Source organism: Trichomycterus rosablanca, chromosome 21 (genome assembly GCF_030014385.1).
Source record: "Trichomycterus rosablanca isolate fTriRos1 chromosome 21, fTriRos1.hap1, whole genome shotgun sequence".
NCBI classification, from domain to species: Eukaryota; Metazoa; Chordata; class Actinopteri; order Siluriformes; family Trichomycteridae; genus Trichomycterus; species Trichomycterus rosablanca.
This window is the reverse complement of record NC_086008.1, coordinates 723,208-748,987: the sequence shown is the minus strand read 5'-3', so window position 1 is coordinate 748,987 and position 25,780 is coordinate 723,208. Positions and strand designations below refer to the sequence as shown.

The window sequence follows — 25,780 nt, the reverse complement described above, 5'->3', positions numbered from 1 at the left end:
TGTGTGTGTGTGTGTGTGTGTGAAACCTAAACTAAAAAGCTTTTCTTTGCAAAAGTATTCACACCCCTTACTGTGGAGCTCCAACTTCTGTTCATGTGTGTCATTTTCATTTTATTTTATTAATATTTATAATTAATAAGTGCTGTTGGTGTTCAGTGTGTCAGTGTTTAATGGTTTGACTGGTTTGATCTTGTTTATTAATTTTATTATATTTATATTTATAATCAATAATCGCTGTTGGTGTTCAGTGTGTCAGTGTTTAATGGTTTGAGAGGTTTGGTGCTGTTCAGACACAGACTGGTACTAAAATGTCTAGACGGTTTAGGTTTCTTTCCCAGGGTGAGAAATTATACAGCATGACCCCCCCAAAACTCATTTATTCACCCCCCCTAGTGCTCCGAGTTGCCAGATTGGACGCTTTAACTCCTTTAACATCTAACAAACATTGATAGAAATAAACTTTTGATCTAGCAGGTTTTATTTATGAATAGTTTAGTTTATTTTTTCCCATTTTAATAAGATCAGTATATTATTTATTAAGAATACGCAACAGATAAGATGTTCCGAAAGTCTAATTATATATAATTGTAAATTATATTAGGTGAGGAAAGACCAGTCAAACAGTATTATAAAGATATTATTTATACTTTTATTTTATACATATTTATTTTAATTCGAATTATAATAAATCCGCCTTTCTGCTATTGCTTTTTTGTCAGCTTTAATTTACCTTTTTTTTCTTTGCTGTGTTGTTTTTGCTTTGTATGTGTATTAGCTGCATTTTAATGTATGAAAGGTGATGTATAAATAAAGATTAATAATAATAAATAAATAAATTATTGCATTTGGACTGATTTGAAAGAAATGTCAGGGTTAAAAAGTTGTTATTGAGAACAATCTGGCAACCCTTCCATATTCAGGCAGTTCAATCTGGCAACCCTGTGAGTGCAGCACAGCTGATTCTCTCTGCTGGTTTCACACGAACTATTTCACTTTATATTTACCGCAGCGGTTTAGATCAAGTTTGTTTTTCAGCGCTTTTAGAATCATTAGATGTTAAATATTAATGCAGGTTGATGTTAAATGTCGTGATTAGTGTAATAAAGGTTAAATTATTGATATAAAGTGAGTTGACGTTGGTGTGTGTGTAACAGGAAGAAGAGCTCAGAGCTGAAACCGGATTCACTGTATTAAGGTAATAATGCTTTTAAACTTGTGTTTCACTCTTTTATATTTATTTTACTCTTTAATATTGTGTTTATCCTTAATATATAAACGAGCTTATTGTAAACAGGTATAAAAACACTGGACTAGCTGAGCTAGCATTAGCAGCTAACAGTAAACATAGTTTGAACGGAGCTCTTCCTGACTAGCATGTCCAAATATTTATACCTTAACTTTTTATTCAAATACAGTTTATAACTTTTATAATTATTAAATAAACAATCAGAATCATTTAAAGTCTTTAATAATGATTAATAATAAATAATTGTTTTGTTATGAATATAGGGAGCAGTCAGGTGTATAAAGTTTAAATACTTTCTATTTACAGGAACACAAAAAATAAAAGAACTTAAAGAATTAAAATTTATTAAAGAATTATAATGAAATTATAAAATGTATAAAAGAACTCATTTATTGAAAAAAAATAAATGTATAAAATAATTAAAATTAATAAAAGAACTCAGATTTATGAAAGAATTTAAATGTATACGAGAATTTAAATGTATAAAATAATTTAAATGTATGCAAGAACTCATGCAGCGGTACCTCGTAACTCCCCTAAACTCAAAATCTTTGAAGCTCAGCGCCCTTCGTTGAGAAATTTGTTCCCTTAAACTCAGTGTGTTCAGTTTGTTGACGAATCTGCATCAGTGTGGAATAAGGTGCAGATCCAGGGTTACAGCTCCACATGTATCTGTGTTTATCTGGATTCTCCTCCCTGTTTCACTTTTAAACTTGTGTTACAGCTCCAGCTTCTGAGAAATGCTGAGAATCAGAATCAGCTTTTTATACTAAATTTGTTTAATGTTTAAGTGTCAAAAACAACCTCATTATTTTACATGAGACTAAAATATCTGCAGCTCCACGGGACCATGGACGCATTAACAGGTTCTCCAAACATCCTTATGGGAAAAAATACCTCGAAACTCAACATCTTTAAAACTCAACACCACTCCCAGAACCGACTGACGTTGAGTTTCAAGGTACCGCTGTATATAAATAGTGTATGAGTGTATATACATTTTTAAGCTCCAGTTTATTAATAATAAAGTATTCAATGTAATGTTTTACTTGTTAAAAGTAGTTTTTAATCAGTAAAGATAAAAACGTTATTATGTAGAAGTGAGACATTACAGATAAATAAAGTGTTTAACAGTATGTTTGTAATCTTGTCTTTAAATTGCATTTTTTCTTATTATCATCATCATTATTATTATTATAACTATTGCTAAGATGTTTATTATGTTATTATTATAAATTTAAAAATACATATGCATTTTAATGACTAGCAGTATAAACACCTATATATTAGACATTAATAAATAAATTTCATTATAAATGTGTTGTTTATATGATGATTAATTGTGTGTTTGTTAGTGGTGTAGAATGTAATGTAGTTATATAAGGGTTATATAAAAACGTTTAATCTTTTGTGTTTAGTAATTGGTGGCTCGGTGTGTAGCACTGTCGCCTCACAGCAAGAAGGTCCTGGGTTCGATCCCCAGGCAGGGCGGTCCGAATCCTTTCTGTGTGGAGTTTGCATGTTCTCCCCATGTTCTCCTCCGGGAGCTCCGATTTCCTCCTACAGTCCAAAAACATGCAGCCAGGTTAATTGGAGAAGCTGAATTGCCCTATACTGTAGGTGAACGTGTGTGTGTGTGTGTGTGTGTGCGCCTGCCCTGCGATGGACTGGCGTCCAGGGTGTTACTGTGTGTCTTGCGCCCATTGAAAAGCTGGGATAGGCTCCAGCAGAAGCGATTAAGACAGTGAGTGAGTGATTACTGATGTAATTAATTAATAATAGCAGACTGGAATCACATGGTTTTGTCTTTTACAGCTGTATAAGAATGACACCAGAACCTTTCCATGAAGTGTTAGCCAGTCAGCGGCTCCTCTCGGGCAGGGTGGGGGTCTGCAGGTTACTCTCAGGGAACTGGATATGACTAGATCGAACAGGAAGAGGGTAAAACGTATGTTGATATGAAGCTTTATGATGTGTGTTCTCCTGGTGTAGATGACCTGATATGAGCAGCAGATCCACACACACAGAGATGGACGATCAGAGAAGATCTCAGCAGCCCTGGGGGAAACTGGTGAGGGTGGGACCCTCCACTGAATCAGCTCTGAGTCTCTTACTGGTGAACCCAGAGTGCACCGTGGGCCGGAGGAAAGGTGAGCTCACGAGCGGCACGGTTCAGGATCTCAGTGTACTACTGAGATATGCCTAAAGTATGTAGACACCCCTGCTAATCACTGATTATGAAATCACATGCTTTTAGTTTTGTGGAACTAAATGACGTCCATAAAGGTGAGGTTTGATGTGAAGGAACTCTAGATATCTGCACTGACCTCAACCCATCTAAAACTTCTGACCTCACAAATCCTCACTGACATACTCCAAAATCTTGTGGTCTGTCTTTCCAGATGAGTGAAGGTTTTATGGCTGAAAGGACTCAGGTGTCCACATACTTTTGGCTATGTTGTGTATTTTCCCAACTAAAAGTGAGTATTATCAGACAAGCTTATGAATACATTGGTGTGAAAAAGTCAGTGCCCCCCTCTGCTGTATTAAATCAATCAAAGTGTGTTTGATCACTGGTGTGAATAAGTAATCGCCCCCCTGAACTTACAAGCATCTATATCAGCAGTGACTGGAACCGAGAACCTCCAGCTCCGCCCTTCAGTATCAGATCTATTGCTTTAGATTTCAGGGTCTCACCAGTATCAGGTCTCAGCATCTCTACTGGTTTCCAGTCAGAACTTTCATCAGACTGCTCTAGAACCTTTAATGCCTGTGGCTTTGGAATTGAACGTCCAGCAAGCTCTGTTCAGGCGTCCACATATTTTATTATACTGCATCCCTAAACAGACAAACATAACACCTAATTTTGCCATTAAATGACACAGATGTGTTAAACATGGCATAAAAAACCCAAATAAACAAATGAATACTGCGTCCCCGTGTAGGTCCCCGACCCAAAACGTTATGAGCCGCCGGTATGTTTACATATCCTGGTTATTGGTAAGCTGCTGGTTTCCTGTACTTCCCCCTTTCTGAAATGTGCGCCTCTTTTCGGGAGCGTCTGGACTGTTCAGCGTGGAATCCGTCCTCCAGTGCCGAATCTATAGGAACCCCTCTGACCATGACAAAAGGGTCTATTGAGCTGATGCGTGTGGAATATTAAGTAGGGTTTTGTCCTCATGTCTGAGTCGCTTTAAAGCCCGGTAGCGTCTGATTCCTGATTCAGTCGTGTCGTATTTGATCTGTTCCTTCATTGTAAAGCGTCGGTCATTTTCTGGACTTTGTTCTTTTAATTGATTAATTGCTCCCGTCTGGATCGTTATTTATTTTAATTAGCCAAATTTTCCTCCAGTCAGGATTTTTAATCAGGCAGAATTTCGGCTAGAGGGCATTGGCTATGCTTAATCTCTGTGCACCCTGGCGCCCCCTATCTGTCGCACCACACCCAGCCTGGCAGAAAGACATGGATTCACATTGTCATGTTTAGATTCAGCAGTCGTAACACTTTGTCACAGCACTGTGTAACAGCTTTCACTCTTAACAGAAGATTCTAGACTGTGTGTGTGGGGATTTGTGTCTGTTCAGTCAGAACTGCATTAGTGAGGTCAGGCACCGAAAGTCCGACTTGCAAATGATAAACCAAGCTTTTTGTAGGCGTGATTAAACGTTAAGGGTCATGAATACTCTAGGGCCAAAAGTATGTAGACGCTCCATCTAATGAGCGAGTTTAAGTGTTGATAACAGGTGGGGAAGCCTGTTTCCTGTTCTTGACTTAGACTTTGTAATAAAAAGGAAGTGTCCACATACTTTTGGTTTATATTCGTACTCTTCTGTGCAGGCTGTGATTTGTCGTTTCCTGCCAGTAAGCTGATATCAGGTGATCACTGTAAAATCACTCAGGATCGGACGTCAGGGCAGGTGTGGCTCCAGGACATGAGGTGAGTTCACGTGAACGTATTCGGACGCCTGACCATTAGCTTGTCGGATGTCCCGTGTGACCTCTGTGTGAACAACAGCTCTTCTGAGAAGCTTCTCCTAAGACTTTAAAGTATGTCTGTGGGAATATGTGCCCGCTCGGTCAAAAGCATTTGTACGGCTGGGCGCTGATCGATCAGTCGATGTTCCGGTTCATCCCAGAGCTGAGTTGAGTGGGGCTGAGCTCAGGGCTCTGTGCAGGACGCTGGACCTTCCCTAAACTGTTGGTGCAAGCTCTAAAGCATGTCATTTCCTTCATACGATTGATTTATTACACCTGTTAGTGACTGTTGTGACAGTTATAGCCTAGTGGTTAAGATACTGGACTAGAAAGTAGAAGGTCACTGGTTCTGTTGGGCTCTTGAGCGAGGCCCTTAACCCCTCAATTGCTTAGACTGTACACTGTCACAGTACTGTAAGTCACTTTGGATAAAAGCGTCCGCTAAATGCTGAAAACGTAAATGAAACGTACACATTTTTAAATTAGAAGCAGTGTCCTGATATTTTTGTTTATTCATCTCGTGCACAGAGACCTGAAGAGAAGGTAAGACAGTGTAAAAGTGCTGCTTTACATTACGACTCTCTGATGGCTGTCCTCGTCTTCCCGTGGGTCCCTCAGCGTTCCCCAGTGTGTTTGAATAATGAGCGGTGAGGTCTCGAGGGGTAGACGGAGGGGGCGGGGGGGGGGGGGGGGGGGGGATTACCAGACCGATTGATGGTGAAAGCAGCTTAGCGCTCTCTGGTGAATGGATGGGGGGGGGGGGGGGGCCGGTGGGGCACTTCGAAAGCACATTGTGAGATGAAGAGCTCTGTGGGAACGGGGTGTGCGTGGTCACCCGCAGGACCCGCCCGATGCCGTCGTCCACCGACCGATACCGATATTACAGTTTAGGTTCCTCAGTGCTAACGAGCACCATTCACCATAGTTTAGATTTAAACTCCTCGTTTGAGCAGAAATGTGCAGAAATGCCACATGCGCACTCCGAAATCTTGAGGAATGCCCGTCCACATGAGATCTGCTCGAATATGTGTGTAGAGTTTGACCGTTAATCTTGGGCTGGGAGGTTCAGGGAACCAAAACTACACACAGCAAGATTTATACTTATTATAATGATTCACTCAATGGACAGAAGTATTGGGACACCCCTTCTATTTTTGTAATTCATGTTGTATGTTTCAGTCACAACCGTTGCTAACAGATGTAATAAATCGATCCTATAAAGGAAATGATTTATAGTGGTTTAGAGTTTGCTCAAACGGTTTAGGGAAGGTCCGTCCCTGTTCCAGCATGAGCGAGCTTCTATAAAGACGTGAAGAAAAGCTCGGTTTAAAAACCAAGAGCCCTGAGCTCAGCCCCACTCAACGGCTCCGGGATGAACCGGAACACCGACCGTGCCCATCAGTCAGTGCCCAGCCACACAAATGCTGCCGTCTTTTGACTGAACGGGCACAAATTCCCACACATGACTGCTGGATCTCTAGTGTTGGCGTCCACGGTCAAGAAGGCTTTGCGTAGCCACTGGTTTCGAGTCTGGCATGCGAAAAAAAAAAAAAGCTCCCGCTCCAAAATCGAATTGATCAACATCTTTCTAGGTGAATGTAATGAAAATCATCAAACCTAACAACACTGTACCTACTGTTATGCTTTTTGGTGCATTGCGGAAAGGAGACGGTTGACCTCAGAAATCCCCAAATGAGCCCAAACCTCATAAAACCCAGACCTGAACCCCTCAATAATAAGAAGGAAGTGATTTATAGTGGTTCTGACTTTGCAGCAACAGTTTAGGGAAGGCCCCTCCCAGTTTTAGCATGAGCGAGCTTCTATAAAGACATGAAGAGAAGCCCTGACCTCAGCCCCACTCAACGGCTCCGGGATGAACCGGAACACCGACCGTGCCCATCAATCAGTGCCCAGCCATACAAACGCTGTCATCTTTTGACTGAACGGGCACAAATTCCCACACACAGACACACTTCAAATTACTGTCAGAAGCTTCTCGGAAAAGATCACATAGAGGGCACGATATTTTAATCTCCGTAGCGTTCGTCCTTGATACAGGACGTCCAACAAGCTCATGATCAGGTGTCCAAATACTTTCCGCCACCTAATATATGAATGTAGAATAAAATTTAAACTAATTGTCGTTCCTGTCATTGACCCCTCGGCCCAAGTGCACTCTGGTGCCCTCTGCTGGACTGCACCAGCAAGAAAAAGACGCAAGAGACTTACAGTAGTGAAAGTATACAGTCTGAGCAATTGAGGGTTAAGGGCCTTGCTCAAGGGCCTAACAGTAGCAACCTGGCAGTGGTGAGGCTTGAACCAGTGACCTTTTGATTACCTCCAGTACCTTAACCACTAGGCTACAATTGCCCAAATAAATAATTAAATCTAAATAATCTAAATATTTAGAGATGTGGAGCAATTGAATGATCTAATTAGGATATTTTCAGCCCCCAAATGTTGTGCTGCTTCATTTTGGTGGAGGATCCATAAATTTAGGAGCAGCATTAGGTCTTCACCAGGTCCCACGATGCTTCGCATGGGCGTAGGAAGCATAATAACATGCTAATAACATTATAATAACAGCTGTGCGCTGTGTGTGTTCCAGCACTAACGGTACCGTGATCAACATGTCCAAACTGGTGAAGAGACAAAGCCACCTTCTGCAGAACGGTGATGTCATCTACTTCGTCTACAGGAAGAGCGAACCTGAGCAAAGTAAGTCACTGGACGTCACGTCTTCCTCCTAAACCAGATCAGAACTGGTCTCTCTGAGCTGTTTGTGGGCCTGTTCTGGGGGACAGAACAAGGGTTACTAATCACCGGGGAAAGTGCGACCTCTGCTGGCCAGATCTTTATATGGTTATATGTCCCATGGCTTGGCCACTTTTAATAGCCGTCCACATCATTCTGACGGGGTTCAGGTCAGGGTTTTGTGGGATCTGGGCTCATTTGGGGATTTCTGAGGTCAACCGTCTACTTTCCACAATGCACCAGTTCCACTGGCTCTATAGTACCACCATAAAGCTGATACTGGAACTTGACAGCTCCAGATCTCAGTACTGGTGGTCTAGCACCTATTTGCTGAAATGATTGAAATTCCAAACCGGCCATAATCATGACGAGTGTATGTAAACTTCTGACCTCATGTGTGAATAAAATTGATCATTTTTTCCTCTAGATATCGCCTACATGTATCAGTCCATCAATCCCAAACACACCGACTCACAGGAGACCGACGGTGAGTAAACGAAGGTGTCCGAATACTTTTAATGGTATAGTATTAATGTGGAATGATGATTAGCTGAAATATCAGTCCTGTACGGTGGATTCTGATTGGCTGAGAGCAGGACAGTTGACCAGTCGTTGACCCCTTGGCTCTCTGGTGACCTCTGCTGGTTGCGCGACACCTACACAGCCCCCTGTCCTCGCTGTATTCCTCCACTGCTCATGATCATGTATGAATTAAACTAAGCGGAGTGGCAGGGTCGAGTCTCGGCTGTGCTGTCAGCCTGGCCGGGCTCTTTGCTGCCTCAACAGCGACCCCTGCTGTCCAGCGGAGGCCGGCTTGTTCTCGTCTGTATGTGCAGACTGAGAGGTTAAGATCCTGCTCGTGGCCTGACAAGTTTTCAAGAAGACGTGTGCCCGTCTTGCTCAGAGTAGGTGTCTGTGCAACCACTAGAGGTCACCAGAGTGCACAAGGGAATTAGGGCTATCCAAATCGGTTGGATATGATCGGTTGAGATGTTTGTAGTAAAGAACCCAAAACGTGTTTCGATGCCTAAGAGAACGACGACGAGCTGGGGCTGAGATGTTCCGGCCTGGAGAGAATCGACACAGACGTGGATCCGGCTCCGGTGGAACCCGTTACGCTCCCGTCCGTACCTCAGCAGGTTCAGCCTCGACCCGGGTTCGAAGAATCGCAGCCCTCTACCTCATACAACATCGCCGCTTCAGGTCAGTCCGCTTCACGTCTGTGTTATCTCCGCTGGTCAAGAGTGCCGCTTTTATTCTGTACTCACGGTGATGGTGCCTGGCGGTCTGGTTCCGTCTCGCAGGTTTCGGTGACCTGAGGTCCGTGGATGTGCAGAGGAACGTGGATGAGTGTGAGGAACCAGACAGGAAGAGACAGAAGACCGGTGAGTACCCCTCTCTCTCTCAGGATAAACGAGACGCTTGCAGACCAGGGAACCACGTTGGAAAATCACGTGGCGGGCACTCGGGGTGGCGCAGCGCTCTTAGGTCTGCCGACCTGGCCGGGCGTCCACACGAACACGATCGGGTGCGTTTGAGGGAGGGAAGGTCAGTCCTGACTCGCAGTCTGCATTCCAATTACTCCCATGTGTGTGAATGGGGTTAGGATCCGAGCTCTGTTTAGACCACTGAAGGTTCTCAACGTCAAACCAAATCAAATCGGATTTCACCAGGAAAGGTCCTTCCCTAAACTGTTGGTAGAATATGATGTAATTCATATTGATTTACACGTCAGCAGTGGGTGTGGCTGAATCACCTGAACTCTGTAATTGTTTGTGGGGGGTGTATAGCGTACCTATTGAGAATGACCGTCTCCTCACAGCAAGAAGGTCCTGGGTTCGATTCCCAGATGGGGCGGTGCGGGTCCTTTCTGTGTGGAGTTTTGTATGTTCTCCTCGTGTCTGTGTGGGTTTCCTCCGGGAGCTCCGGTTTCCTCCCACAGTCCAAAGACGTGCAGTCAGGTTAACTGGAAATACAAAACTGGGCAGTTGTAGCCTAAGAAATCCGAAGGTTGTGCCAGGTTGCCACTGTTGGGCCCTTGAGCGAGGCCCTTAACCCTCAATTGCTTAGACAGTATTCTGTCACTGTACTGTAAGTCGCTTTGGAAAAAAAAATGCTGGAAATGTAAAATAGTTCATGAGTGTGTTTGATATTAAACCTGAACTGATGAATCTGGTGTGAGCAGTAACGACCCGTCCTGTCATGAATGGAACCACAGTGTAAAACATCACGTTATAATTATAATCAATAGATAAATAAATCAATAATAAATCTCCTCGGTTTGTTAGATGACGTAGCAGCTCGTGCACCGGTGAAGGACGGAGGAGGAGATGGAGTGAAGACGGACAGGATGGAGGAATCCCTCACCTGTATCATCTGTCAGGACCTGCTGTATGACTGTGTCAGGTATCGTCCTGTTAGTGTTGGAGTTTGGGGTGTGTGTGTGTGTGTGTGTGTGTGTGTGTGTGTGTGCGCGCTCCACGACACGACGTTCTTCACCCTCTGTTATTTACATAATCATGCTTTGTTTTGTGTTATTATTTAGTGTGGATACATCAGAAATCATTCCTATTTTTATTTTATAGAATTGATTTAGTGTGTTAGCAACGTGTGTGGCTAAAGCAGCTAAGTGTAATCATTTAGAGTGGTGTCCACATACTTTTGCTCAGGTCGTTCATACAAGCATATTAAATCCCCACCCTGCTTCAGTATGAGCTGTGTGTGTGTGGTGAGGGAGGGGTGCACTGTATTACTGTAACAGGGTAAAACACAGCACTAACACTATTACCTCTGTGTGTGTGTACCTGTGTGTGTACCTGTGTGTGTACCTGTTGGTGTGTGTGTGTGTGTGCAGTCTGCAGCCCTGTATGCACACGTTCTGTGCAGCCTGTTATTCGGGGTGGATGGAGCGCTCCTCTCTGTGCCCCACGTGTCGCTGTCCTGTGGAGAGAATCCGAAAAAACCACATCCTCAACAACCTGGTGGAGGCGTACCTGCTCCAACACCCAGGTACACACACACACCTGCTCCAACACCCAGGTACACACACACCTGCTCCAACACCCAGGTACACACACACCTGCTCCAACACCCAGGTACACACACACCTGCTCCAACACCCAGGTACACACACACCTGCTCCAACACCCAGGTACACACACACCTGCTCCAACACCCAGGTACACACACACCTGCTCCAACACCCAGGTACACACACACCTGCTCCAACACCCAGGTACACACACACCTGCTCCAACACCCAGGTACACACACACACCTGCTCCAACACCCAGGTACACACACACCTGCTCCAACACCCAGGTACACACACACACCTGCTCCAACACCCAGGTACACACACACCTGCTCCAACACCCAGGTACACACACACCTGCTCCAACACCCAGGTACACACACACCTGCTCCAACACCCAGGTACACACACACCTGCTCCAACACCCAGGTACACACACACCTGCTCCAACACCCAGGTACACACACACCTGCTCCAACACCCAGGTACACACACACCTGCTCCAACACCCAGGTACACACACACACCTGCTCCAACACCCAGGTACACACACACCTGCTCCAACACCCAGGTACACACACACCTGCTCCAACACCCAGGTACACACACACCTGCTCCAACACCCAGGTACACACACACCTGCTCCAACACCCAGGTACACACACACACCTGCTCCAACACCCAGGTACACACACACCTGCTCCAACACCCAGGTACACACACACACCTGCTCCAACACCCAGGTACACACACACCTGCTCCAACACCCAGGTACACACACACCTGCTCCAACACCCAGGTACACACACACCTGCTCCAACACCCAGGTACACACACACCTGCTCCAACACCCAGGTACACACACACACCTGCTCCAACACCCAGGTACACACACACCTGCTCCAACACCCAGGTACACACACACACCTGCTCCAACACCCAGGTACACACACACCTGCTCCAACACCCAGGTACACACACACCTGCTCCAACACCCAGGTACACACACACCTGCTCCAACACCCAGGTACACACACACCTGCTCCAACACCCAGGTACACACACACCTGCTCCAACACCCAGGTACACACACACACCTGCTCCAACACCCAGGTACACACACACCTGCTCCAACACCCAGGTACACACACACCTGCTCCAACACCCAGGTACACACACACCTGCTCCAACACCCAGGTACACACACACCTGCTCCAACACCCAGGTACACACACACCTGCTCCAACACCCAGGTACACACACACCTGCTCCAACACCCAGGTACACACACACACCTGCTCCAACACCCAGGTACACACACACCTGCTCCAACACCCAGGTACACACACACCTGCTCCAACACCCAGGTACACACACACCTGCTCCAACACCCAGGTACACACACACCTGCTCCAACACCCAGGTACACACACACCTGCTCCAACACCCAGGTACACACACACCTGCTCCAACACCCAGGTACACACACACACCTGCTCCAACACCCAGGTACACACACACCTGCTCCAACACCCAGGTACACACACACACACCTGCTCCAACACCCAGGTACACACACACCTGCTCCAACACCCAGGTACACACACACCTGCTCCAACACCCAGGTACACACACACCTGCTCCAACACCCAGGTACACACACACACCTGCTCCAACACCCAGGTACACACACACCTGCTCCAACACCCAGGTACACACACACCTGCTCCAACACCCAGGTACACACACACCTGCTCCAACACCCAGGTACACACACACACCTGCTCCAACACCCAGGTACACACACACCTGCTCCAACACCCAGGTACACACACACCTGCTCCAACACTTAGGTACACACACACACCTGCTCCAACACCCAGGTACACACACACCTGCTCCAACACCCAGGTACACACACACCTGCTCCAACACCCAGGTACACACACACACCTGCTCCAACACCCAGGTACACACACACCTGCTCCAACACCCAGGTACACACACACACCTGCTCCAACACCCAGGTACACACACACCTGCTCCAACACCCAGGTACACACACACCTGCTCCAACACCCAGGTACACACACACCTGCTCCAACACCCAGGTACACACACACCTGCTCCAACACCCAGGTACACACACACCTGCTCCAACACCCAGGTACACACACACCTGCTCCAACACTTAGGTACACACACACACCTGCTCCAACACCCAGGTACACACACACCTGCTCCAACACCCAGGTACACACACACACCTGCTCCAACACCCAGGTACACACACACCTGCTCCAACACCCAGGTACACACACACCTGCTCCAACACCCAGGTACACACACACCTGCTCCAACACCCAGGTACACACACACCTGCTCCAACACCCAGGTACACACACACCTGCTCCAACACCCAGGTACACACACACCTGCTCCAACACCCAGGTACACACACACCTGCTCCAACACCCAGGTACACACACACCTGCTCCAACACCCAGGTACACACACACACCTGCTCCAACACCCAGGTACACACACACCTGCTCCAACACCCAGGTACACACACACACCTGCTCCAACACCCAGGTACACACACACCTGCTCCAACACCCAGGTACACACACACACCTGCTCCAACACCCAGGTACACACACACCTGCTCCAACACCCAGGTACACACACACCTGCTCCAACACTTAGGTACACACACACACCTGCTCCAACACCCAGGTACACACACACCTGCTCCAACACCCAGGTACACACACACCTGCTCCAACACCCAGGTACACACACACACCTGCTCCAACACCCAGGTACACACACACCTGCTCCAACACCCAGGTACACACACACACCTGCTCCAACACCCAGGTACACACACACCTGCTCCAACACCCAGGTACACACACACACCTGCTCCAACACCCAGGTACACACACACCTGCTCCAACACCCAGGTACACACACACCTGCTCCAACACTTAGGTACACACACACACCTGCTCCAACACCCAGGTACACACACACCTGCTCCAACACCCAGGTACACACACACCTGCTCCAACACCCAGGTACACACACACACCTGCTCCAACACCCAGGTACACACACACCTGCTCCAACACCCAGGTACACACACACCTGCTCCAACACCCAGGTACACACACACCTGCTCCAACACCCAGGTACACACACACCTGCTCCAACACCCAGGTACACACACACCTGCTCCAACACCCAGGTACACACACACCTGCTCCAACACCCAGGTACACACACACCTGCTCCAACACCCAGGTACACACACACCTGCTCCAACACCCAGGTACACACACACCTGCTCCAACACCCAGGTACACACACACACCTGCTCCAACACCCAGGTACACACACACCTGCTCCAACACCCAGGTACACACACACACCTGCTCCAACACCCAGGTACACACACACCTGCTCCAACACCCAGGTACACACACACACCTGCTCCAACACCCAGGTACACACACACCTGCTCCAACACCCAGGTACACACACACCTGCTCCAACACTTAGGTACACACACACACCTGCTCCAACACCCAGGTACACACACACCTGCTCCAACACCCAGGTACACACACACACCTGCTCCAACACCCAGGTACACACACACACCTGCTCCAACACCCAACCTGCTCCAACACCCAGGTACACACACACACACACACACACCTGCTCCAACACCCAGGTACACACACACCTGCTCCAACACCCAGGTACACACACACCTGCTCCAACACCCAGGTACACACACACCTGCTCCAACACCCAGGTACACACACACACACCTGCTCCAACACCCAGGTACACACACACCTGCTCCAACACCCAGGTACACACACACCTGCTCCAACACCCAGGTACACACACACCTGCTCCAACACCCAGGTACACACACACACCTGCTCCAACACCCAGGTACACACACACCTGCTCCAATACCCAGGTACACACACACCTGCTCCAACACCCAGGTACACACACACCTGCTCCAACACCCAGGTACACACACACCTGCTCCAACACCCAGGTACACACACACCTGCTCCAACACCCAGGTACACACACACCTGCTCCAACACCCAGGTACACACACACACACACACACACACACCTGCTCCAACACCCAGGTACACACACACACACACACACACACACACCTGCTCCAACACCCAGGTACACACACACCTGCTCCAACACCCAGGTACACACACACACACACACACACACACACACCTGCTCCAACACCCAGGTACACACACACACACACACACACACACACACACACCTGCTCCAACACCCAGGTACACACACACACACACACACACACACACCTGCTCCAACACCCAGGTACACACACACACACACACACACACCTGCTCCAACACCCAGGTACACACACACCTGCTCCAACACCCAGGTACACACACACACACACACACACACACCTGCTCCAACACCCAGGTACACACACACCTGCTCCAACACCCAGGTACACACACACACACACACACACACACCTGCTCCAACACCCAGGTACACACACACACCTGCTCCAACACCCAGGTACACACACACACACACACACACACACACACACACACACACACACACACACCTGCTCCAACACCCAGGTACACACACACACACACACACCTGCTCCAACACCCAGGTACACACACACACACCTGCTCCAACACCCAGGTACACACACACACACACACACCTGCTCCAACACCCAGGTACACACACACACACACACACACACACACACACACACCTGCTCCAACACCCAGGTACACACACACACACACACACACCTGCTCCAACACCCAGGTACACACACACACACACACCTGCTCCAACACCCAGGTACACACACACACACACACACCTGCTCCAACACCCAGGTACACACACACACACCTGCTCCAACACCCAGGTACACACACACACACACCTGCTCCAACACCCAGGTACACACACACACACACACACCTGCTCCAACACCCAGGTACACACACACACACACACACACACACACACCTGCTCCAACACCCAGGTACACACACACACACACACACACCTGCTCCAACACCCAGGTACACACACACACACACCTGCTCCAACACCCAGGTACACACACACACACACACCTGCTCCAACACCCAGGTACACACACACACACACACACACCTGCTCCAACACCCAGGTACACACACACACACACACCTGCTCCAACACCCAGGTACACACACACACACACACACCTGCTCCAACACCCAGGTACACACACACACACACACACACACCTGCTCCAACACCCAGGTACACACACACACACACACCTGCTCCAACACCCAGGTACACACACACACACACACACACACACCTGCTCCAACACCCAGGTACACACACACAGTTACAAATGCAGTTTGAGCAATCGAAGAATAAGGGCCCTGCTCAGGGGTCCAACTGTGGCAACTGTGGTGGTGGGGCTTGAACCAAAGACCTTCTGAATACTGATCTGTGCTGTATCTTTGGAGGCCAATATTTTCCTTCTGGATAAATAAAGTATCTATCTATCTTTGTGTATGCTTATAATGTGTGTTTGTGTTGTGTGTGTGTGTGTGTGTGTGTGTGTGTGTGTGTGTGTGTGTGTGTGTGTGTGTGTTATAGAGAAGTGTCGCAGTAAAGAGGACCTGCGCAGTATGGACGCTCAGAATAAGATCACTCAGGACATGGTGCAGCCCAAAGTGGACAGATATTTCTCTGATGAAGAGGGAAGCTCCGATTATCTGCTGGAACTTTCTGATAACGACAGCGACACCTCCGACCTCAGGTCAGACATGCTTCATCAACCCCCTTCAGCCAAACTAAAGCGCTCGTCCCTCATGTTCCATCACGCCCATGTTGAGGAGGCTTCCATCCTGTCCTCATTTTGACCGTGGTGTGTGTGTGTGCGTGTGCAGCCAGCCTTACCTGACCTGCAGGCAGTGTCCGGGTTACAGAAAGGAGTTTAGCCACGCCCCCTGGATCTGTAGCTCCACCCAGGAGGCGGGGCCAGCGTCTGCAGACGGTCCATCTACATCATCAGACAGCAGCGCAGGTAACACACACACACACACACACACACACACACGTGTCTGACCGTCCACAAGCCTTCAGATTCATCAGCATGAATACACTATACGGCCAAGATTATTTGGACACCTGACCATGAGCTTGGAACTGGAAAGGGCCTTCCCTAAACTGTTGCTGCAAAGTTGGAAGCATATTATATTAGCGATTTCAGTAACTGAAACACATAAATTCAGTCATTATTAGGGGTGTCCCAATACTTTTGTCCTTTTAGCATATCAGTCTGAACATAGGGTCCAGGGCTGCAAATTAGAAGTCTAATTGTTGGGCCCTTGAGCAAGGCCCCTAACCCCCGTGGATCAGTTTAAGTATCTGTAATGCATCATCCCCCTCTCTGTGCAGTCCCGGAGGAGTTCCGGTGCCCCCCGCACGGTAATCATCTGATCTGTACCTGCTGTCTGCAGCCAATGCCTGATCGCAGGGCGGAGCACGTGGGCACAAACCCCTCCCCCCAGCACTGTGAGTGGAGCGCACACCTGTCATAAATGTTTAATGATGCTACTGCACTGACTGTAAACTTGATTCTGTGTGTGTGTGTGTGTGTGTGTGTGTGTGTGTGTGTGTGTGTGTGTGTGTGTGTGTGTGTGTTGCATCCTGATGAACCCTTTCTCCTCAGGTTTGGTGTGTCAGAGGCCGTTCTGCCACCTGTACTGGGGCTGCCAGCGGACTGGATGTCAAGGATGCTTGGCATGTTTTAACGGTGAGCTTGATTGGATGTAGTGATGATGGCTACTGTGTTTATGACTCACATAACAGTGTTTTAGTATTTATATTATTATTATTATTATTGTTATATGTACCATTGATATTATCAGGGTTGGGTCAGGAAGGGCATCAGGCAGAAAAACTGTGCCAAATCTGGTGCTCCCTAAATATGGCAGCAGCCAAAAAGGAAACAATTATAATAAATTATTATTATTATTATTGCATTAAAATATTATTTATTGTTATTTATTATATTTTATTTTGTTTTAATGTGATATATGTTATAGTAATAATTGTTTTATTAATAACATTATTTTATTATTATTATTGTTATTTATTCTTTTTGACAATACTATTATTATAATTTTCTAATTTAATAATATTTATTTTTATTTATTCTTATAATTATTATTGTAGTAATTATTGTATAGTCATTATATTTATTATTCATTTAATTTTTATTAATTTTATTATATATTGCTTATTATTTTTGTCTAATTATTAGTATTATTGTAATTTGTATTATATTTATATTATTATTGTCCTTGTTCTATTTATATTATAATTGTTGTGACTTATTAATATTATTGTAATGATTATTGATATTATTTTTGATGCTATTATTATTTGGTTTATCTGTGTGTGTTTGAGCAGATCTGAATCTGGGTGAGAAGTGTCTGGACGGCGTCCTTAATAGCAATCATTACGAGTCTGAAATCCTGCAGGTAAACAAAATAAACACACACATACACACACGTTTCTTCAAGACAAAACATGTATGGATAAAATACCCGATATGAGCGCTGCAGTTCAGTATTGGTGCCGAAGGCCTGACCGGGTGCTCAACATGCGCAGCTGGCCGTGTTTGCTTGTGGTTGAGGAGAAGGTGGAGGAGTACAGAGGCAGTAGCGTGGTCCTCCAGAAACTGTGCTGTACAAGTGGTCGCCAGAATGTACAGGGAAATTGAGTATATCTAAATTGTGACAGTACAGTACAGTGTCTTGCTGGAGGAGCAAAGTTAAAAGCATATCATTTATTGAAATTTTATACAGCTGTTAGAACCGGGCGTGGCCAGAACACTTATGATCGTTGATCTCTTTTGTTGGTCAGAATTATTTGCGCTCTAAAGGAAAGACCTGGAGGGAGATGCTGCAGGAAGCTCTACTGGCCACACAGGAGGGAGTCTACCAGCTCTCAGGTACACACTACACACACTAATGTGCACACACACACACACACTCACACACACACACAGTGTTAGAAACGTTGATGGCATGACGGCATCACGCTGCACCTGGATTGAGATCTGGTGACTGGGGAGGCCACAGTACGGTGATGTGTGTGTGTCACATGGTGCATCATCGATGGGAGTCACCATTATTAGATTCTCCATTGTGGATATAAAAGGAAGCACATGTTCAGTAACAGTTCTCAGAACAGTTTGTGTCGTTCACACCATGCCCGACTGGTATCAGGGGCACTAGTGTGTGCCAAGAGAACATTCACCACACTGTCCCGTCAGCAGCACCACGCTCATCTGCTGGCACCTGGTGGGTAGAAGTTGTAGATTTTACCTGCCAAATTCTGACCCCATCTTCAACTGTGACCGGATGATGATGACTGATTACTAATGATTAGAGATGGGACGATCGATCGGCTACGAATCGGTATCGGCCGATTTTTTATCAAAATATGCTATCGGCGATCGGCGATATTTCCTAAAAGTAGCCGATCCGATGGTGTGATATATAAAGATCACGTTAAGTTAACAGCTCAGTGGATCGATCCAGACTTTGAGCTACGAAGCACCAACCATCACATCACCATTCATCAACCATCGTACAGAAACCACAGTGAAAGCTCTTCATGACCTAAAATAACATCATTAACGTTGTGCATCATACATACCATGTAATTTTGCTGATTGTAATATTTACTTTAAAAAGATAATTCAACCCGGTCACATCTGAGTGGATTCTATCAGCACGTTATATAAACTCCTGGTTCACTTTGGTAAATCGTAAGTGGTTCTTACTTGTGATGTAGATGAGAACAGAAAACGTTACAGAGCCAATCAGAGGCAAAAGTTTATTCATTACCAAATTCGTTAGTTCAGGATCATCTGCTGAACTTTTAGCTCCTTAGATGGAACGAGTCTGACTCGGTTATAGATCTGTGGTAATAACAGTTTAATGAAGCTTTTTAATGTAAGAGAGTCACACAGAATGTTCTGTAGTAGTTGGTGTTTATTTAAAATCACGACATTTCATTAATAACAGTAAACACGGAGAGATAACTGAGAAGAGAAACTTACGCTTCGCGAAAAATGAATCGACTCGTGAATCAATGAATCACTTATAGCGATACTGTGAACAAAGCGTCTCTTCTAAAGGCACAAACACACACACACACACACACACACACACACACACACACACACACACACACACACACACACACACACACACGCGCGCGCTGCTCCGGTTTATCTTCACTGTGAGGCTATCGGCCGATGTCCCTGAAAGGAGATCGGAATCGGTGCCAAAAACCCCGATCGGTCCATCTCTACTAATGATGATGACGATTATTGATGATGATGACAATGATTATGGATTGTTGATAATTGATGACGATGATTTGATAATTTATTGATGACTGATGATTATTGATAAGTGATAATGACTATGGCAATGATTGATGTTGATTATTGATGATATTAGATCAAATGTATGGATGTTTGTGTATCAGATTACCGGATCAGTGGAAACTCATTCCTGTGTTACTGCTGTGGACTTCGGTTCTTTAAGGAACTTGCTTACATCTACAGAGAGAAGATTCCTGCTGCAGAACTAACAGGTACACACACACACACACACACACACACACACACACTTATCTCTTTCAAAAATACACACTCCTACTTCGCCCTCCTACTTTTATTTTATTATCTTTGCTTCTTGAGGTTCTGAATGGGTGGTGGGAGTTAAATCCATCTTATTTTGATTTTCATTTATAATCTTTATATCTGTATTAATCGTGTGTGTGTGTGTGTGTGTGTGTGTGTGTGTGTGTGTGTGTGTGTGTGTGTGTGTGTGTGTGTGTTCATCTCTCCCTGTGTCTCAGCTGCTGTAACATCAAGACCGGATTGTTACTGGGGACGAAACTGCAGAACACAAATCAAAGCTCATCACGCCATGTAAGAGTCCTTACATCTCCTCTAATAATAATCCTAACACAGTAATAATAATAATAACAATAATAATAATACTAATAAAATAATAATTATAGAATAACAATAATTAATAATTGAAAGGATATTTGTAATAATAATAATAGTAATAATAAGGGTGGCTTGGTGGGTAGTCTCCTCAGAGCAAGAAGGTCCTGGGTTTGATTCCCAGATGTAGTGATCTGGATCCTTTGTGTGGAGTTTGCATGTTCTTTCTGTGTTTCTGTGGGTTTCCTCCCACAGTCCAAAGACCTGCAGTCAGGATAACTGGAGATACAAAATTGCCACTAACAATTATGATGATAATAATAATAATACTGTAAACATATGAATGGAGAAAATAAATGTATTAATAATTTCAATAATCATTCAGTCTCAGGGAAAAGTTGCTCGAATCCTCACTAGTGTGTGTAGTTTGATATAATCTTCAATAATCTTTTATAATCTTTTGTTGGATGGAAATGAGCAATTAGCGCGACTAGAAGCACGTACTGAACACCACGTGTCGCATGGTGCACACAGGGAGAGAGCGCCCCCTCATGCCAGTCCTGTGAAACTGCACTAACAGTGAAGCAGATTCTCCTGTAACGCCCCACGTCAAATGAAATGAGAACGTGATTTGTTTCCACAGATCAAATAAGAGACATTTAAAGGGTTACTCTGAAAAAAACACGATTATTTACCCTTTATTTATTAATAACTGGACTGTTATTGATCGTTTTCTGCGATGGTTTTTAATTTGATGTAATTCAAGATTCAGCCAGCAGAGGGAGACAGATTGCTAGTTGCTGGTGTAATTGTAATGGTGGCGTTATAGAGTGTAAATAATACTGAATGTATTATTAATATAATATAATCTATTATATATAAGCATAAATATATGTACACTATATAGCCAAAAGTATGAGTACAACAGCCTTGTTGGACAGCATTAATATAGGATATAGAATTTTCAAGGTTTTCTACAAATCTTTGGAGTGTTACTGTAAGAATTTACATCCATTCAGTCACACCGCCATTTTAACATAAATGCAGGCCTGGCATACAGTCAGTATTCCAGTTCATCCCAAAAGTGTTCGTGTGTGTGTGTGTTTAAAATATGGACTGAATTTTCTTAGCTTATAAATACAAAAGTAACTATTTAATTACTTTAATATTTAATTTTACATCTTTTTTCCTTTTTTCTGCAGGAAATTTAACCACATCTGTGAGCAGACGCGCTTTAAGAACTGAGACGGTGCTGTGGAGGGTGGTGCAGTTGGTGGATCTGTGGAGGGTGGTTCTCTGGAGGGTGGTGGACACCTTTTTATCTATTCATAATCAATCTCGATATTTCTCATATGCAAAATCAATCAGGTGTTTATTAAAAGCTTCGTTTCTTTGTCACGGTGTAAATGCACAAATCTGATTCTGCACTTTGTTCTTCTCTAGTTTTTCTTCAGGTTGTTCAGGTTAAATCGGACCTCGTGTGTCGTGATTTCAGTCTCGGTTTAGACTCACTTCTGTCTGGTGCCTGAGGGTCTGTGCCAATTTATCGTTTACTTATTGTGATACCTGTGTGATGTGATTAGTGGCACATTATCGATGCTTCCATTCTGACTCCATTGTTTCATAATGCAAACCCAATTCCAAAAAAGTTGGGACAAGGGACAATATTGCTCTCTGCAGGTTATTTAAGAGGGGACGGGTCTGGACAGCAGGCAGGCCGGTCTAGCACCTGCACTCTTACTAGGAAGCCACACACGTCCCTGTAAAATGCGTCATCTACATTAGTCTTTTAGTAATGTCTTACACTAATACGCTCTCAGAGGGTGTGGGTGCTAGTCTGGCTCTCCTCGGTCAGTGGAGGGTGCCCAAACTGCATGAAACAGTCGGAGCTCCGTCTGTATATTACAGATAACGTAGAATAGCCACTAGCAGCGTTTTATTGGAACTGATTCTGGGTCCGAGTTGGCGCCTGATGTTATGATTCATTTTGGAACTCCGTAGCCTTTTGTGAGGACGATTATACTGACCATCATATCAACTTTACATTCTTACTGGTGCTTTTAATTGTTAGAATTTTTCTAGTCGCTGGAGGCGTGAATAATTTATTCAGCGTATAGCAGCGTTGTGCTTGTGTTGGTTGGCCTAGGTCTTATTATATACATTATATACGTTGCGCTAATGAGCTGAATGTCCATGCTTTGCAGCACGTCTTGCTCCATTTATTAATGTTATGAACCGATCAGAGCGATGGTAAAAACACACCAGCCCTACGCTGCTGACATCTCCTACACAGAAAGGATCGGCTGTGTCTGAGGGTGGGAGGGAGGGAGGCTGAAGGGATTCCTCATCGCTGCTGCACTTCTGAGGCTGCAGCCTCTGCTGGCTGGTCGAGGTACTGCACCACAAGAGACGGTGAATAATAGAGAGCAGTGCGCGACTCTCCATACGTGATCCTGATCCCACGCGTGTCAGAAAGGTCTGCAGCACTACAGGAGATACAATTAGGGAATTAGATACGACTAAATCTTCTATTATTTGGACTGAAGGGGGAAATGTTTGTTTTTTACTGTTTGTTTTGATCTCGTGTAATATTGTGAGGCTGCTGCGTTTCCACTGGAGTACAATCACTGCAGAGCAGTCGTTTTCTTCCCGACTTTCCTCCTCACTGTGGTTTATTGAAGCCGTTCGACTGGTGTAAATAATTTTCAGACTTTTTATTTTCTTCTGCTGAAAATAATCACGTTGCACTTGATAAACCTGTAATCAGATTCTATCAGTATTAATCTGTAGAGGCCTTACGCACCCACTCGTAGATTAGAAACTAGATTATTAATATTAGCGCTTTGTTTTGATGAATATAAGATTAACATTTAGATTATTATCAATATTAATAATAATAAGCATATCGTTTAGATTCAGAAAATTCTACGCTTTGGTTTAGCTGAGATTAGGATATGTTTAGATCATGAGGTGCAGAACGAATCCGTTCTCGCATCGTGGTGAGTTCTGGCTGTTCTGATTCACAGAGTTCATGGGGACGTACCCGGAGTGTTGGTTTTGGTTAGTGTGTGTTAGGTTTGGGAGGTGGCTATGCATTTATGATATTTCTACACCTCAAATTTAATGTACAGAATGAAATCTCCTTTGGTTCTACCTCATCTGAGCTAAAGCGCCTGTAGAGCTTCTCTGTATTAGCAACCGCTAAACCGATACATTCTGTAATAAACAAAACGACGTTTACTGCAATAAAACACGCAACAATGAAGATAAAAAACCTCTGTGTGGATTAATGTCTTTATTTACACATAATAAAGTGTTTATAACAAGCGTCATGTGCTTCATATTATATACACCATCATACTATACACTTACTAGTGTTATACACCTTCATACTATACACTTACTTTAACTAAATAGGCACAAATTCCAACAGATACACTCCAAAATCTAGGATCATAATTGTGGAAAGCCTTTCCAGAAGAGTAAGTACTGTTATAGCTGCAAAAACAGGCAACTACATATCACTGATCATGGTTTTTTTTTATGTATTCATGTGTCTTAAGGATGGCCAACAATCTCATTATCAGGTGTCCACATACTTTTGGCCTGTAGTTCGTATTTTGTCCATATAAACCCATCAGGCTTGTCAACAAACTCTCAAATCAATAAACTCATATATTGTTGCTAAGCAACTGACAATATAAACACTATTTCAGAAGCTATCTATTAGCTAGGCTAACTGTTTCAGCAGCTAGCATATAGCCTTTAGCTCTTTTATTAAAAAAAACATTCCGAACTCCGAGCGACACTGAAAATAAGTCCAAATTATCAAGAACATCAACATTTACCTCAGATGTTTTAAAAAATCCGTAAGAAAAGACTGTTTTGTACTAAATAAACACTGTTCTTTTAGTTAGCATCAACCGCTAACAGGCAGAGAAACAAGTACTACAGTGTCAGATCTGAATTTTAAATCAGTCACTAATTCCTGTAAAATCGTGGACTGGTGTTAGAAATCTAAGCTAACTGTAAAATTTTAACTCAAATGTTATCAAATATAAACATTCAGCAGATTTTTTGAAGCTTTTTTTCTGTTTTAATCTGTAGGGCAGTTGTATAGCCTAGTGGCTAATGTACTGCAGAAGTAATCAAAGAAGGTTGTGGGTTTAAGCCCCACCACTGCCACTGTTGGGCCCTTGAGTAAGGCCCTTAACCCATAATTGCTTAGACAGTATACTGTCACTGTACTGTAAGTCACTTTGGATAAAAGTGTCTGCTAAATTCAGAAAACTTACTTAAATGTAATGTAAATGACAAAAGCTGCAAATAATATATAGAAATTAATATCATTTTGCCTGTAAACGTTTATGTACAAAGAACTGAAGGTTTAATGATAGAAAATTAATAATAAACGAAATAAAGAGAATGATTATAACTGCAAACTTTATTTTATTTGTTAGTTACTGCATTAGTTTACAATATTTTCCCTTTTTATTAAATTACCATCATCATCAACGCTGCATTCTGACCAATCACATCTCACATTACATTAATTACATTTTACTGTTATACATTAGCCGTGTATAAGAAAACGGTGCAAGCAAATTCATAATAATACGCTGTCTCACTCACGTAGACGTTAATGATTTACAT

General features: G+C 44.6%; 1 protein-coding gene across 1 annotated transcript; it reads left to right on the top strand.

The window, feature by feature from the left end:
• Positions 1-939: 939 nt before the first annotated feature.
• Positions 940-23,443, top strand: chfr (checkpoint with forkhead and ring finger domains, E3 ubiquitin protein ligase). The gene is made up of 18 exons (XM_063018077.1): positions 940-1,195; positions 3,239-3,396; positions 5,085-5,184; positions 7,831-7,940; positions 8,404-8,463; positions 9,009-9,179; positions 9,281-9,361; positions 10,265-10,382; positions 10,831-10,985; positions 16,744-16,906; positions 17,037-17,173; positions 17,548-17,664; positions 17,822-17,905; positions 18,565-18,635; positions 19,021-19,108; positions 20,659-20,766; positions 21,034-21,106; positions 22,330-23,443. The coding sequence occupies exons 2-18, from the start codon at positions 3,249-3,251 to the stop codon at positions 22,370-22,372; spliced, it is 1,827 nt and encodes a 608-aa protein (XP_062874147.1). The 5' UTR covers positions 940-1,195; positions 3,239-3,248; the 3' UTR covers positions 22,373-23,443.
• Positions 23,444-25,780: the final 2,337 nt, after the last annotated feature.